We start from the raw sequence: 11,293 nt of genomic DNA on the forward strand, positions 1-11,293 counted from the left end.
AAACGTGTTAAGGTCACAAAAAACGAGATTGACGTCTTAGTTTTCAAAAATGGACTTTAATTTTTACCCTTGCGATAAGCAATGGTATTGCAATCGGGCAGGGGCGGATTTAGGGGGCGATGGACGCCCCCCTCAGGGATTCGATCCGAAGGGTCCCCCCTTTGTACTATTTTGAGATATCGATTTTTGGTGACGGACCCAAAAAAAATTTTAAAAGCGCCTTTGGCGCCAATATATACTAATTTTGAGGAGGGAGCGCGCGCCGAAAAAACGCGATTTTTTGGTCAAAATCTATTAAAAAAGTGCCAAAAAATATCCAATTTTCTGAAATTGGGTTAATTTCAACAAAAATATTTCCATCGTTAATTTTTCTACAACATCAAAGAGTTTTAAGGCCATCTATTTTTTTCTTCGAAATTCAAAAGTAAGATTTTAGAAAAACAAGTCGTTTTTTAGGTTTCCTTGCGTTCATTACCCTTTTCCGACTGTCAGTTGGCTATGTTTTTTTTCTTCAAAATTTGAAGATGGAAAATTTTGTAAAAAGAGTGAGTATTTATGGTTTTCGTGATATCACCCGACCCGAAAAAAGGAAAAACACTCCCGAATAAACTACCTGGAGCATTCGAAAAATGGAAAAAAACTAAAACACTCCCGAATACAAAGTGTATCTTCATTTGCAATGGTCGGAATAACAAGTCGCTCTCGGATAGATTAAGTGTAAATAATGCAAAGAATAAAGCTTGATTTTTTGGTGTTGTTTTGGCGAAGAAGTTAGCTCTATAAAACGAAATAAAAATTGCCTCAATATGTAGTCTCTGAGCTTTTGGACGCTTTTCCAGCTGTCTGTTGGCCTTGTTAGTTAAATCATAGGATCTATGATTATTCCGCCGTATTGACTAATTCTTCAAAACTGCAGCAAGTAATATTTTTTATTTCTCTCCCCATCAAATTAATAGTAGTCTGGCTCCCCAGCTGTTTCCCTGATCCAATCTATGTAGTCATATACATCAGCATACACCCCAGGTTTGTGTGATTTGGCACACCCCTGTCCCCAAGAAGTCACTCCGATTAATTCGAAGGCCCCTTTCTCGTTCTGCACTGCAAGGGGACCTCCGGAGTCTCCTTGACAGGAGTCCCACATTCCGTCCTTGTATCCCGCACAAATCATGCATTCTTTAACTGCACCTCCGTACCAGTTGCCGCTAGAATAATAATGAACAAATGGTTATATTTAGACTTTATGCAAGAAAAAAAAACATTTAAGATTAAGTTTGAAAGATTCGTTTCGAAAAAGGGCTTCGGGTTCAACTTTATGAATTTCTCGTAAATTGGAATAATTTATGTTGAGCGAAACGAGAAAAAATAGTCATGATTTCGAAATTGTGTTTAAGTTTAGTGGTTGTTCTCAGTTCATGTTGTTTGTTCTACCTGGAGCATATCGATCGTGGAATCACAGGAACATGCAGCACTCCCAAGATGTTTCCGTTGGCTGTCCCATAAGTGTATCCCCACCCCAAAGTCACCGCTTGCTCGCCTCCTTGAACTTCGAAACTCGGTAGACATATCGGTTGAATCATATCTGTGAAGGGAACTGGTTCCGTCAGTTTGATGATTGCAATGTCGTTGACAATTCCATTTTGGTAGTCGGGATGAATAAAGATACGCTCAACGTACCGTCTCTCTTGGCCTTTTTCGTAGGTGTATCCCTTTTTTAGGACTCTTTTTCAGTACCCGTCCTATTTTTTCGGTCTCCGAAATGCTCCCATTACTCTTATGAAAAGTCAATAATCACTTTTGTGAACTCATTACTTCTTGGGACATTTCAATTGCATTTTTATTATTTGATGATCTCTTTTTATTTTCGATATATCGAAAAAAGGCCAATCATAAAGTGTTTTAAAGTTTGCAAGCTATAAAAAACGCTATCTGTCGATTTTTTTTATCATTGGCATTTAATTCAGATGATTTTCTTGGCTTATTTAGCTTATTGACGATTTTCGTACTGTCTGACTGCTATGTTTTGGAACATTGGCGAGAGAAGGGTAATTGAAAAACGTCCTATTTTCTGGTCGAAATCGGCAAAGAAAAGTTTCAAATCGCTGACATCTTGACCTCTCCAGAAACAATGGGCGGCAGAAATGACAGTAATTTTGTCGTACAAAGCACCCCCGCACCAATGTTGCCACCCGAGTTTAATATTGACCATGAAAGGATAGGCGCCTCTGGCTGGTGAATATGTTCCGTTAATGATGCGCTCCTTGTTTTCGTCTTGGAAAAGAACCGGAGCCTGTCCACACTTGAATGTGCTACTAGTAGTGGCATTTGTGGATTCTGTGGTTTTATTAATCGTATTGCTCACTTGTACTTGAGTAGTCATCAAAAGAAAAATACGAAACATTGGTACCCGACTGAGAGACATTGTGGTGAAAAAATGCGAATGGTCTTAGAGTAGAATGAAAAAACTTGATTGAAGAACTTGGCAATTTTTCTTGTCTGGCCCTTTTTATTATAAGTTGGAGTACTTCAATAAGATTAGGTCTGTCTTTGACGTAACTGAATTCAGATGAATCCCCGTCTGAAGATGAAAATTCCGGTGTTGAAAGTGGCGCATGACTTTGAACGCCGTCAGTAAATGTCTGAGAACGTCATTCAAATAAAACTTTTGCGCTTTATGGGCAGTTTTTTTGGTTAGAAGTGTCTGAAAACATATGCTCAAAATGTCTATAAGGCACTTCAAGTGTCCAATTTAGTTTGCGTAGACTTCTGATCGTTAAATATTGGAGAATACAAAATTAGCCCATAATTTTTTTTTCAAGTTCAAATAATAAATTTACTGATTTAACACCGATACAATATAGCGAAATTTTTAAAATATTTATCAAATTAGAGAATTTTTAAGCCTATAAACTACGCTTCAGTTTTTCGAATAGTATTGCAGGGTTAACGACGGAGTTTGAAGCTCTTCTAGTTTCGTAACTCCGGAAAAGGAGCGCGGGCAGAGGGTGAGTTTGATAGAAGCGATGGTTTCCAACCCCATTCGCCTTAGCAACGTGAAAATTCTAAAAATCTGTCTCTAACGTGAAAAATAACTCAACGTGAAAAACTTTTTTTTTGTATTTAGTGGTATTTGTGTTTTAGACTATCTCCATTCTGGATTTTGTGTATTTTGCGGGATCGAACTTGCTGCTGATTAGTCGGGAGTTGGGCTACCCTCTGTTGACAGTGAAGAACTACTACCACCAGGTGACAACACTTCCTATGTAAAAAGCGACACAAGAGAAGTCACAAAAGTTCAGATTATTCATCCACCTCTGGTCTTAAGAGAGGCGAACAAACAAACTGAAATGTAGCAATTTTCATACTTGAAGAAGTGAAAGCCAGTTTTTTAATACAGATCAGTGTTCTTTAAATTTTCCGAAGCTGACTGATTTTCTCGAAGTTTCTTTTGATATATAAGTTTTGATTGGCATTCGCTCCTTCGGGTATGAGGGTTTCCCCCAAACTGAAATGCAAAGTAAAACTACTGTAACATATTTCACATTTGCTTCTGCATAGCGTCGGAGGCTGGCTGTAAAACGTTGCCGATCCAAAATCATCCCGTTATATAGAAATTTGTTTGCTCAAAAGATATATTTTGGACAAATGTTAAAGACAATATGTTTTGAGGTGTGGGTCGGTAACAGAGATACAGTGTTTCCGTCTTAAACAGAAGGCCATACAATGAAAATATACAAGCTAAAGTTAGAATTTAAATCATTGAATCTGGTAGAAATTTGGCTTAATTGCACTAGAAATTTGGCTTAATTGCACTAGAAATATGAACAAGTTCATCTTCGATATTATTTTAATGTCTTACAATCTTGGGTATGAGATTTGCTCAAGTTTGATTAATTCAATTTCGTTGTACATAATTTCAAATTTATTTCAATTTGATTATAAATGTGGTCGTGCTAAGATTATACTTTTTGTATTTGTAATAATCTTTGCTAAATAGTGTTGACTTTATCAAAGTAAAAACTTAAACCAAGCTTCCTTTGTTCCAAAATCCTCCTTTGTTGCTGTAAATGCGCTTTTTAAAATTCAAAAAGCTTGATGTTCAAAACAGCTGGAATGAGTTTATTCCATATCAGTGTATATGATTTCGATGCAATCAAATGTACAATTTTAGAGACTTCAAAGATTGCTTCTCTTGCTCAGAATTGAAGGGTTCAAATATTGAGCAGTTTTAATTTATAGCCTCTTATAAGCGAAGGAGATGACCAACATACGAGCTGTTCGGCTCTTTAGGGATAAACGAGGTTGTGTCCCTTCATAAGGATTATATGAGTCTTTTTCTATACTAGGTACAGAGATGATAAGAGACTAATAGAATTAGATTCAGAGTAATGAACGTAGTGAAGACTCTTATATAGGTCTTGCTGATTTTTTTTCAGGAAAAGTCTCTAATAACTACAGATGTACATTCATACAAATTAATGCATTTATGAATGCACTTAGGTATATATGCACTTTTTGAGTTCACTTTTTGAAATGCATCTGCTGAAAGTGACGTAAATAGCACTCTTCAAAAACGAACGTGGAAATGGCGCGAAAAAACGTGAAAGATTTCTAGTTTCGAAAGTGGAATTTAGTTTTTAGATTTCCAGCGGAATGAAAACTTTACCTATTGATCCAACTTTCTCTAGTTGGGTTCATGTTATCAAAAAAGCGCAAATCATAAACTGTTCTAGAAATTCAACGAGTTTAAAAGGCGTCTATTTTTTTCTGTGAAATTCGAAAGTTGAGATTTTTTCAGGAAAGTCTTGTTTTTTTTATGTTTACTTGCGTTTGTTACTCTTTTCCAGTCCTTAATTGGCTTGGTTTGAGTTATATCGCGTTTTCTGCGATAATGAAAGGGCTGAGGCTAAGACCCTGCAGTGCTTTGTAAGATTTAAATAGTTGTAAATTTGATTGTTGATGAAAGATTTGGGCCTAGCTTGAATTGTACCGTCTATAAGAAATAAAAACCCTTGCGTTTCGCAAAGGCATCGCAACCGGTACTAGTTTTTTCCCCGTGAAAAAAAATTGTTCGCCGAATAGCAATAATAGTAATAGTCGGAATTAACTGTCGCGGCTTATTAAAAGTAATAAACATAGGGAATATTCTTGTATACATAAGTCTTGGTGATTTTTTGTGCTGGAAAAAGTCATATAATTTGTTCACGCTCAATTTTTTCTCGTTTTGATTCTGATTTCTTTTCAAATTAGGTTCTTTTTCATTGTTAAAAAGAAGCCAAACTCCACTGTCGAACAGCAAAAGCGTTTTTGCAGAAAGGTGGTTAAGTACATTTGTTAAGTGCATATTCATAAAGATAAAGATTATGCTCTACCTGTACGCTTTCCAGAAATAATAACTTTGCCTGCAGAATCAGTTCTTGCAATTTCAGTTTTGCTGAGTTAGCGATAATAAATTCGAGCAAATCCTACTACTTTTCTTTGATGAATGTTTCAAATGACTTTGTTGGAGTTTTGTTCGGTCTGTTTTTTGTAGATCTGATTTTTCGCAGTTTGACTTTTGATTTGTGCTTTAGTTCAGTTCAGATTAATTTGCCCGAAGGAAGGCAAATTAAGAAGGTCCCAATTGCCAGAAATTGTTTTTTTTTTCAATAATTAGATTTTCCAGTGGCATGAAAGTTTTGCCCATCGATCCAAGATAAACTTACTTAATGGAAACTGTAATTACTTACTTATTTAATTGGAAACTTTTTATTTAATTGAAGTTTGCGTCAGTAGATTTATACTTTTTTAATTGTCTGGTGGCTAAGTGCTGACTGAATTCATTTTGAATGAAAATTTTTGAAAAAAAAGGCTCACGAAATTGTAGAGTTTCGTTTATTGATAACACGAAACTAATTTTTTCCGCTTAAAAGCTATGACTAATTTGCTTTCAGCTTAGCTGATGGTCGCATGTTGTTGCGGGCACGTCACTGGAAGTGACTTAAAGGAACTTTGGAATAGCGTCCATTTTTGCATTGACTGGTCAAATAAAGATTGACGAGGGTGAAGTGTGGTTTCATAATAAAGCGCTATTGGTGGTTTAGAATTTCGAAAAATTTAATAAGGTTGATTGCGTCGAGAATTTTTTTTTGTTTTCAGACTAAATTAGAAGAACGTTGGCGAAAGCTGACCTACCACGACAATTTAAACATTCATTTGGTGCTATTTTTTTAGGTTATTTTGGCTTTTATATTTCTCACTCTTGCAGTATTTCATCTATTCCAGTCCTCCTTTGATAAAATTTCTTGAAGATTTCGCATTTATTTTTTTCTAAATTTCGGTAATTTCTTTTAAAAAGGACTGGAATAGATGAAATACTGCAAGAGTGAGAAGTATAATAGCCGAAATAACCTAAAAAAATAGGTCAAAATAAATGTTTAAATTGTCGTGGTGGGTCAGCTTTTCGCTAACGTTCTTCTAATTCAGTCTGAAAACCAAAAAAAAATTGTTTGAAACGTATAAAAAATTATTTGAAACCGATACTGTTTCTTATAGGAAACAATTGAAAATTGTACTGGTTTTCTACCATATGAAACTTGCGGTATGAGAAGGAACCAAAACCTAGTGTGAGTTTTTTCAAACTGTGTTTGTTCCTCACATACTTTTTGTACAACTGGTGCGAAGCACTCTCTTATAGTCTATAACTTTTATACTTAATCATCTAGTCCTTCGTGACTTTTACATGATTGACGATTCTCGCATCCTATTATAGGCATGTTACCGAATATAAGGGGTTTTAAGCAAATTTTATGACAATTATAACTGATTAAAAGTAGCAAAATTAGTTCTATTAGAGATTTATAATCAAGTATAACCGTCATTTTTTCCGAAATTTTTTCCGAAGCTTCTTCAATCAATTATATCTAAACATAGCTCCTACAGAAAACTTCTGTAAATACATTATAATCGCTTATGTTGCCAAATCAGTGTCACACCAAAAATAAATCTTAAGTGTAACTTAAGGATGAACAATTTTTTGCCTGTAAGGGAACCTCTAAGTATGTGTCTTGTCTTGTCTTCTCTAAGTCAAGTCTTGTCTCCTTGTGTTTCACCCAAACACAAAAATTTCCCCCGAACATACTTGTCAACGGGCCGCGCCGCCCGTGGGCCTCAACGGGCCGGGACGGGCCGAGGTTTTTACTTTTATCAACGGGCCTTACTTTTATTTACTAACCATAGACGGGCAAAACATTCGCCTACAAGCGTTGAGGCAATTGAAATGGTTTCCATGGCTTTTAAAAAAGTTCTTTACAAATAAGTAAAACAATTAATTAAAATTGTTTTGAAACAAATTTGTTTTTTACCAAAAAAGCAGCAACGGGCCACAATGGGCCGATATTTAATAAATTCCCTTTTTATCGGGCCGCCAACGGGCTCGACTTGAATTATATCGGGCCGGGCCGGGCCGGACCTCAATTATGGCGGCCCGTTAACAAGTCTGCCCCCGAAACGAAAACTTTATAGCAGTTCCTTTAAATGAGCCGAAAGATTCACATCGTAGCTGAAAAATATATCCGCCAAAATAACCATCAAACTAAAACAATGTGCTTTTTTGGTGGCAAAGAAAACAAAAGTTTGCATCCTTTATTTGAGAACGATGAAAAAGAAAAAAACGGGATAAACTTGATTTGATTTGCAAATTGCTAAAACCATTTCCATAACCTCACATAAGCCAATGATTATGAAAAAAATGTTAGGTGCAAGGTCAAAAACAGATGGGGCTTTTAAAAGGATTTAAAATTGACTATGAACGATTGAAAGAAATTTCATGGCAAACAATTAAAGTAGAAAATTGGGGAAAAGTAATCAGTTATAATTGATTAAAATTGTATCAGAAAACAGATAGATTGGTAATTGGTTATAAACGATTGAAATGTTTTCATAATTGACTGTAGTTTGCTTTGCAAAAGAAGAGATTGTTATTGATTTTTCCTTGCTTATAGTGAACTTAATCTCAACATTAGAAAGACTCGTACTGAAAACATTTTAAAAAATGAATTTCAACGCTTAGAATTGGATTCCGGTGCAAACAAGCATGCGTTTTTTACTGATTCTGAAATCACTTACCTTATGTTTTTTTTTCAGTTAACTCATAAGTTTGAAAAAAGCATAGACTACGAAATCAGAAATAGTTGTTGAGGGAGTCTGGTAGTTGAATAGATTTTTTCTTTATGTTTTTGTTACACATACAAAGCTGACCTTTTCAAAGTTTTGATGCTTCCATTTTATGGTAGTTTGCCCCCTCTCCCCCCCCCCCCCCCCCAACTGCGAAAAATGTGTTTGTATAGTTTTGTTCGAAAAACAATTATAATAAGAACTGGCACACAGACTAACAGGCCATTCCAAACAGAACTAGTCTTTGTATCTAACTTGTAAAATCACTCGTTTCAAAAAAGTGATGTTTTTGACCGACGGGTTGAATAAAAGTGCCAGTAGTTTTAGCTCTTAGTAGCCTGTAGAACATTTTTCGGGGGAAGGGGGGGGGTGGGAGGATGAGAGTGATTTTGTTTTTAGAGAATCGTTTTTGAATATGGCGATTTTTTTTTTCTTCAAAAAAGTACACTTTAAATTTTTTGGAAAACAAATTGTTTGGGAAAAAAGGCACAAATTTTGAGTTTGTGAAGGTTTTAGGGTTGGTGAACCAAAATCATTTGTCATAGAAAAGTACCACAAGGAGAAGTGACCTTCTGAAAAAAATTTTGCCACTGCTAGTTTTCCATTACGATGGAAATTCAATTTAGATTTAGTGTAACCTTTTTTTAAGTAGCAACAAGTTCCAAAAAATAATTTACTTGGATAGAGCAAATTACTGGGATGGAAAGATGTATGAATGATGATAAATATGTTCTCTGCGGAAACTTCAATTATGACCATTTAAATACTCAAAATAACAACGCATTTGAAGATTGTCTAAGTGCTTTTAAAATACATTATCTAACCATTTCAGTGTCAACTCGCCAAACAACTAGGTAAAATTATTGAAAAAAGTGGTGTGCTCAAACTTTGCTATTGCTGTTAAAATGTCGGAAACATTAGTTAAAGACCATTCAAAAGTATTTAATTACCTGAAGGAAACAAAAAATAATAATCCTGATGAAATCGCCGAATCGGCCTTCGGAAAGATTTAGATGACAGAAATATTTTAGAAAACAAAAGTTTTGAAATTTTTACATAGAAAGGTCGACGAAGAAAAGTCAAGCTTAACAGTAACCATTTTGTTCCAAATAACACAATCGTTAACTAAAAAACATGAATAGATATTGAAATCAAAAAAATGGTTAGCAAGAAACGGAACAAGTATGCAAGCTATATAAAGTCAGAAAGTGAGATCATGAAGCGAAGTTTCTGAAAATTTGAAATGCCTTAGAAAATTTTAAGTCAAGAAACGGAAACATTTCTACCGAAACAAAATCGATAGTGACGCAAAATTTGAGCTTATATAGGCATCAGTTGGCTGAAAAAATTAAATCATCGAGGAGAATTCATGGCAAGCAAATTCTTCAAAAAAATTCTCTGAACACAAGCAAAAAAAGAATATCCACTGTTTTTTAAAAGTTTTATGCAAGTTACAGTAATAAATTTTCTGGGTTGAGTACCTTCGTAATAAAAAGTTCAAAATGGCAAAAATTATTACTCTGACAAATCTACTCGGCTAGTTTTTACTAAGAAACAACAATTTTCCAGACTGTATTAAAATAGCCTTAGTGAAATTGAAACATGAAAATGAAGCAACAAAAAACTCTATAACTATAGGCCAATAGCTCTCTGACCAGTTTTCAGCAAATTTTTTATAAACACTGCTCAAACACAATAATGATTTTTTAGACTAACATAGTGTTTTAACAAAAACTAATATGGGGTGAGGTCTAATTTTTTCACCATAGACGTTTTGGTAAACTTCATATAGGGCATCCAAATTAGTTTGGGTTTGGTCCCCAATGTAACAATGTAATACATGCAACTTTCGTTGATCACAAAAAAGCGTTTGATGATACTGTTTCATACGAAAGTTTTTTTACAAAAGCTTAAGACTGCGGCTTACGAGGTCCCAATCAAGCATTGTTCAAACCAAATTTAACAAATATATCTCAAGTTTTCACAATGATCCCTAAAGTGTTAGAAATGCAAACTTTTTTCTGTGGGGTTCCACAGGGATTAAGCCTCTGGCCACTACTGTTCTTATGGTAGATATATCATTTAGCCTTGATTACAAAATATGTGAACAATTACTTTAACGCTGAAAATACATCAGTCATGCAAAAGATCAAAACTTACTCCATTACATTGAGGATTCATCGAAAATATAAAATTGGTTGAAAATCAGTAAAATAATTTAAATCATGACAAAACAGTAAAAACACTTTTATTTTACAGTAAATATAAGATTTAATAAAATAAAAATTGGAATGAAGAAAGGATGATTTTACAAAACGTTTCTATACTAAATGTTTGAGAAATCACTCGGACACAAACTTATTTTTCAAATTTTATTTTGACTGTCTTGTCAAAAAATGATTATTTTATATAGATTCCCTTACATATTACGTAATTTTTTAACAAAAGCACACTTAATTAAAATTTATTTAGTCAAGTTCAGCCAAAATTGCAATATGGGTTCGTAGTGTACACATCACAAATAATAAAGAAATAGTAGATTTTTTTCTTTCTGAAAATTGGATTGGTAAAAAAAACTTACTTGCCAAAACTCCAAAACTTGAAAAGAAGCAAAACTAACTTCTGATAATTTTTTCAGAAAAACTAAAACATAAATTTGTAAAATATTTTATTGAAACCTACAAGATATGCTCAGTGAAAAAATTGCTCGTATACCAGCTATTCAAAATATTATCTATGCTTTTACTTAAAGATTTGAGAACTGAAACTCTAAAAGAAACTAAATTTTGGACTCAGAGGTTGAGCTATTGCAACACAAAAGAGTCGGATTATTAGTCTTATATAATCTTCAGGATAATCATATATCATTTTTTATCATGGTTTTCGCAATTTACACATCATAAATAATAAAGAAATAGTAGATTTTTTTTCTGAAAGTGGGGTTGCAGAGTTTGGACAAATAATAGACCATATGGTTAAAACTTCTAAGTGCCTAAGGGGCATGAAACTGTACTGCTGAATGTTCACTGCCTATCAGGCCTTCTGGTGTCCTTGCATATCAGAGTTATGTTAATTGACAAATATCGATTGAAAAATATCTGATACGGAAGTAATTTATGATTATGATGATTATTTCCTTTCG

The 11,293-nt window shown here is 34.2% G+C and overlaps 2 protein-coding genes across 2 annotated transcripts in view; one reads left to right on the forward strand and one right to left on the reverse strand.

The window, feature by feature from the left end:
- LOC134852144 (choline/ethanolaminephosphotransferase 1-like) overlaps window positions 1-4,219 on the forward strand; it is a 109,996-nt gene extending 105,777 nt beyond the window's left edge. Inside the window, exon 9 of the mRNA XM_063868440.1 lies at window positions 3,139-4,219. Coding sequence (XP_063724510.1) covers window positions 3,139-3,264 — 126 coding nt within the window. The 3' untranslated portion in view covers window positions 3,265-4,219. The remainder of the gene's footprint in view (window positions 1-3,138) is intronic.
- On the reverse strand, window positions 807-2,679 carry LOC134851271 (acrosin-like). The gene is made up of 3 exons (XM_063867278.1): window positions 2,012-2,679; window positions 1,429-1,706; window positions 807-1,202 (listed from the first exon to the last, which is right to left on the reverse strand). Exons 1-3 carry the CDS (start codon window positions 2,417-2,419, stop codon window positions 950-952), a joined length of 939 nt encoding a protein of 312 aa, XP_063723348.1. The 5' UTR covers window positions 2,420-2,679; the 3' UTR covers window positions 807-949.
- Window positions 4,220-11,293: the final 7,074 nt, after the last annotated feature.

The sequence above is a fragment of the Symsagittifera roscoffensis genome, chromosome 7 (assembly GCF_963678635.1).
Source record: "Symsagittifera roscoffensis chromosome 7, txSymRosc1.1, whole genome shotgun sequence".
NCBI lineage: Eukaryota > Metazoa > Xenacoelomorpha > Acoela > Convolutidae > Symsagittifera > Symsagittifera roscoffensis.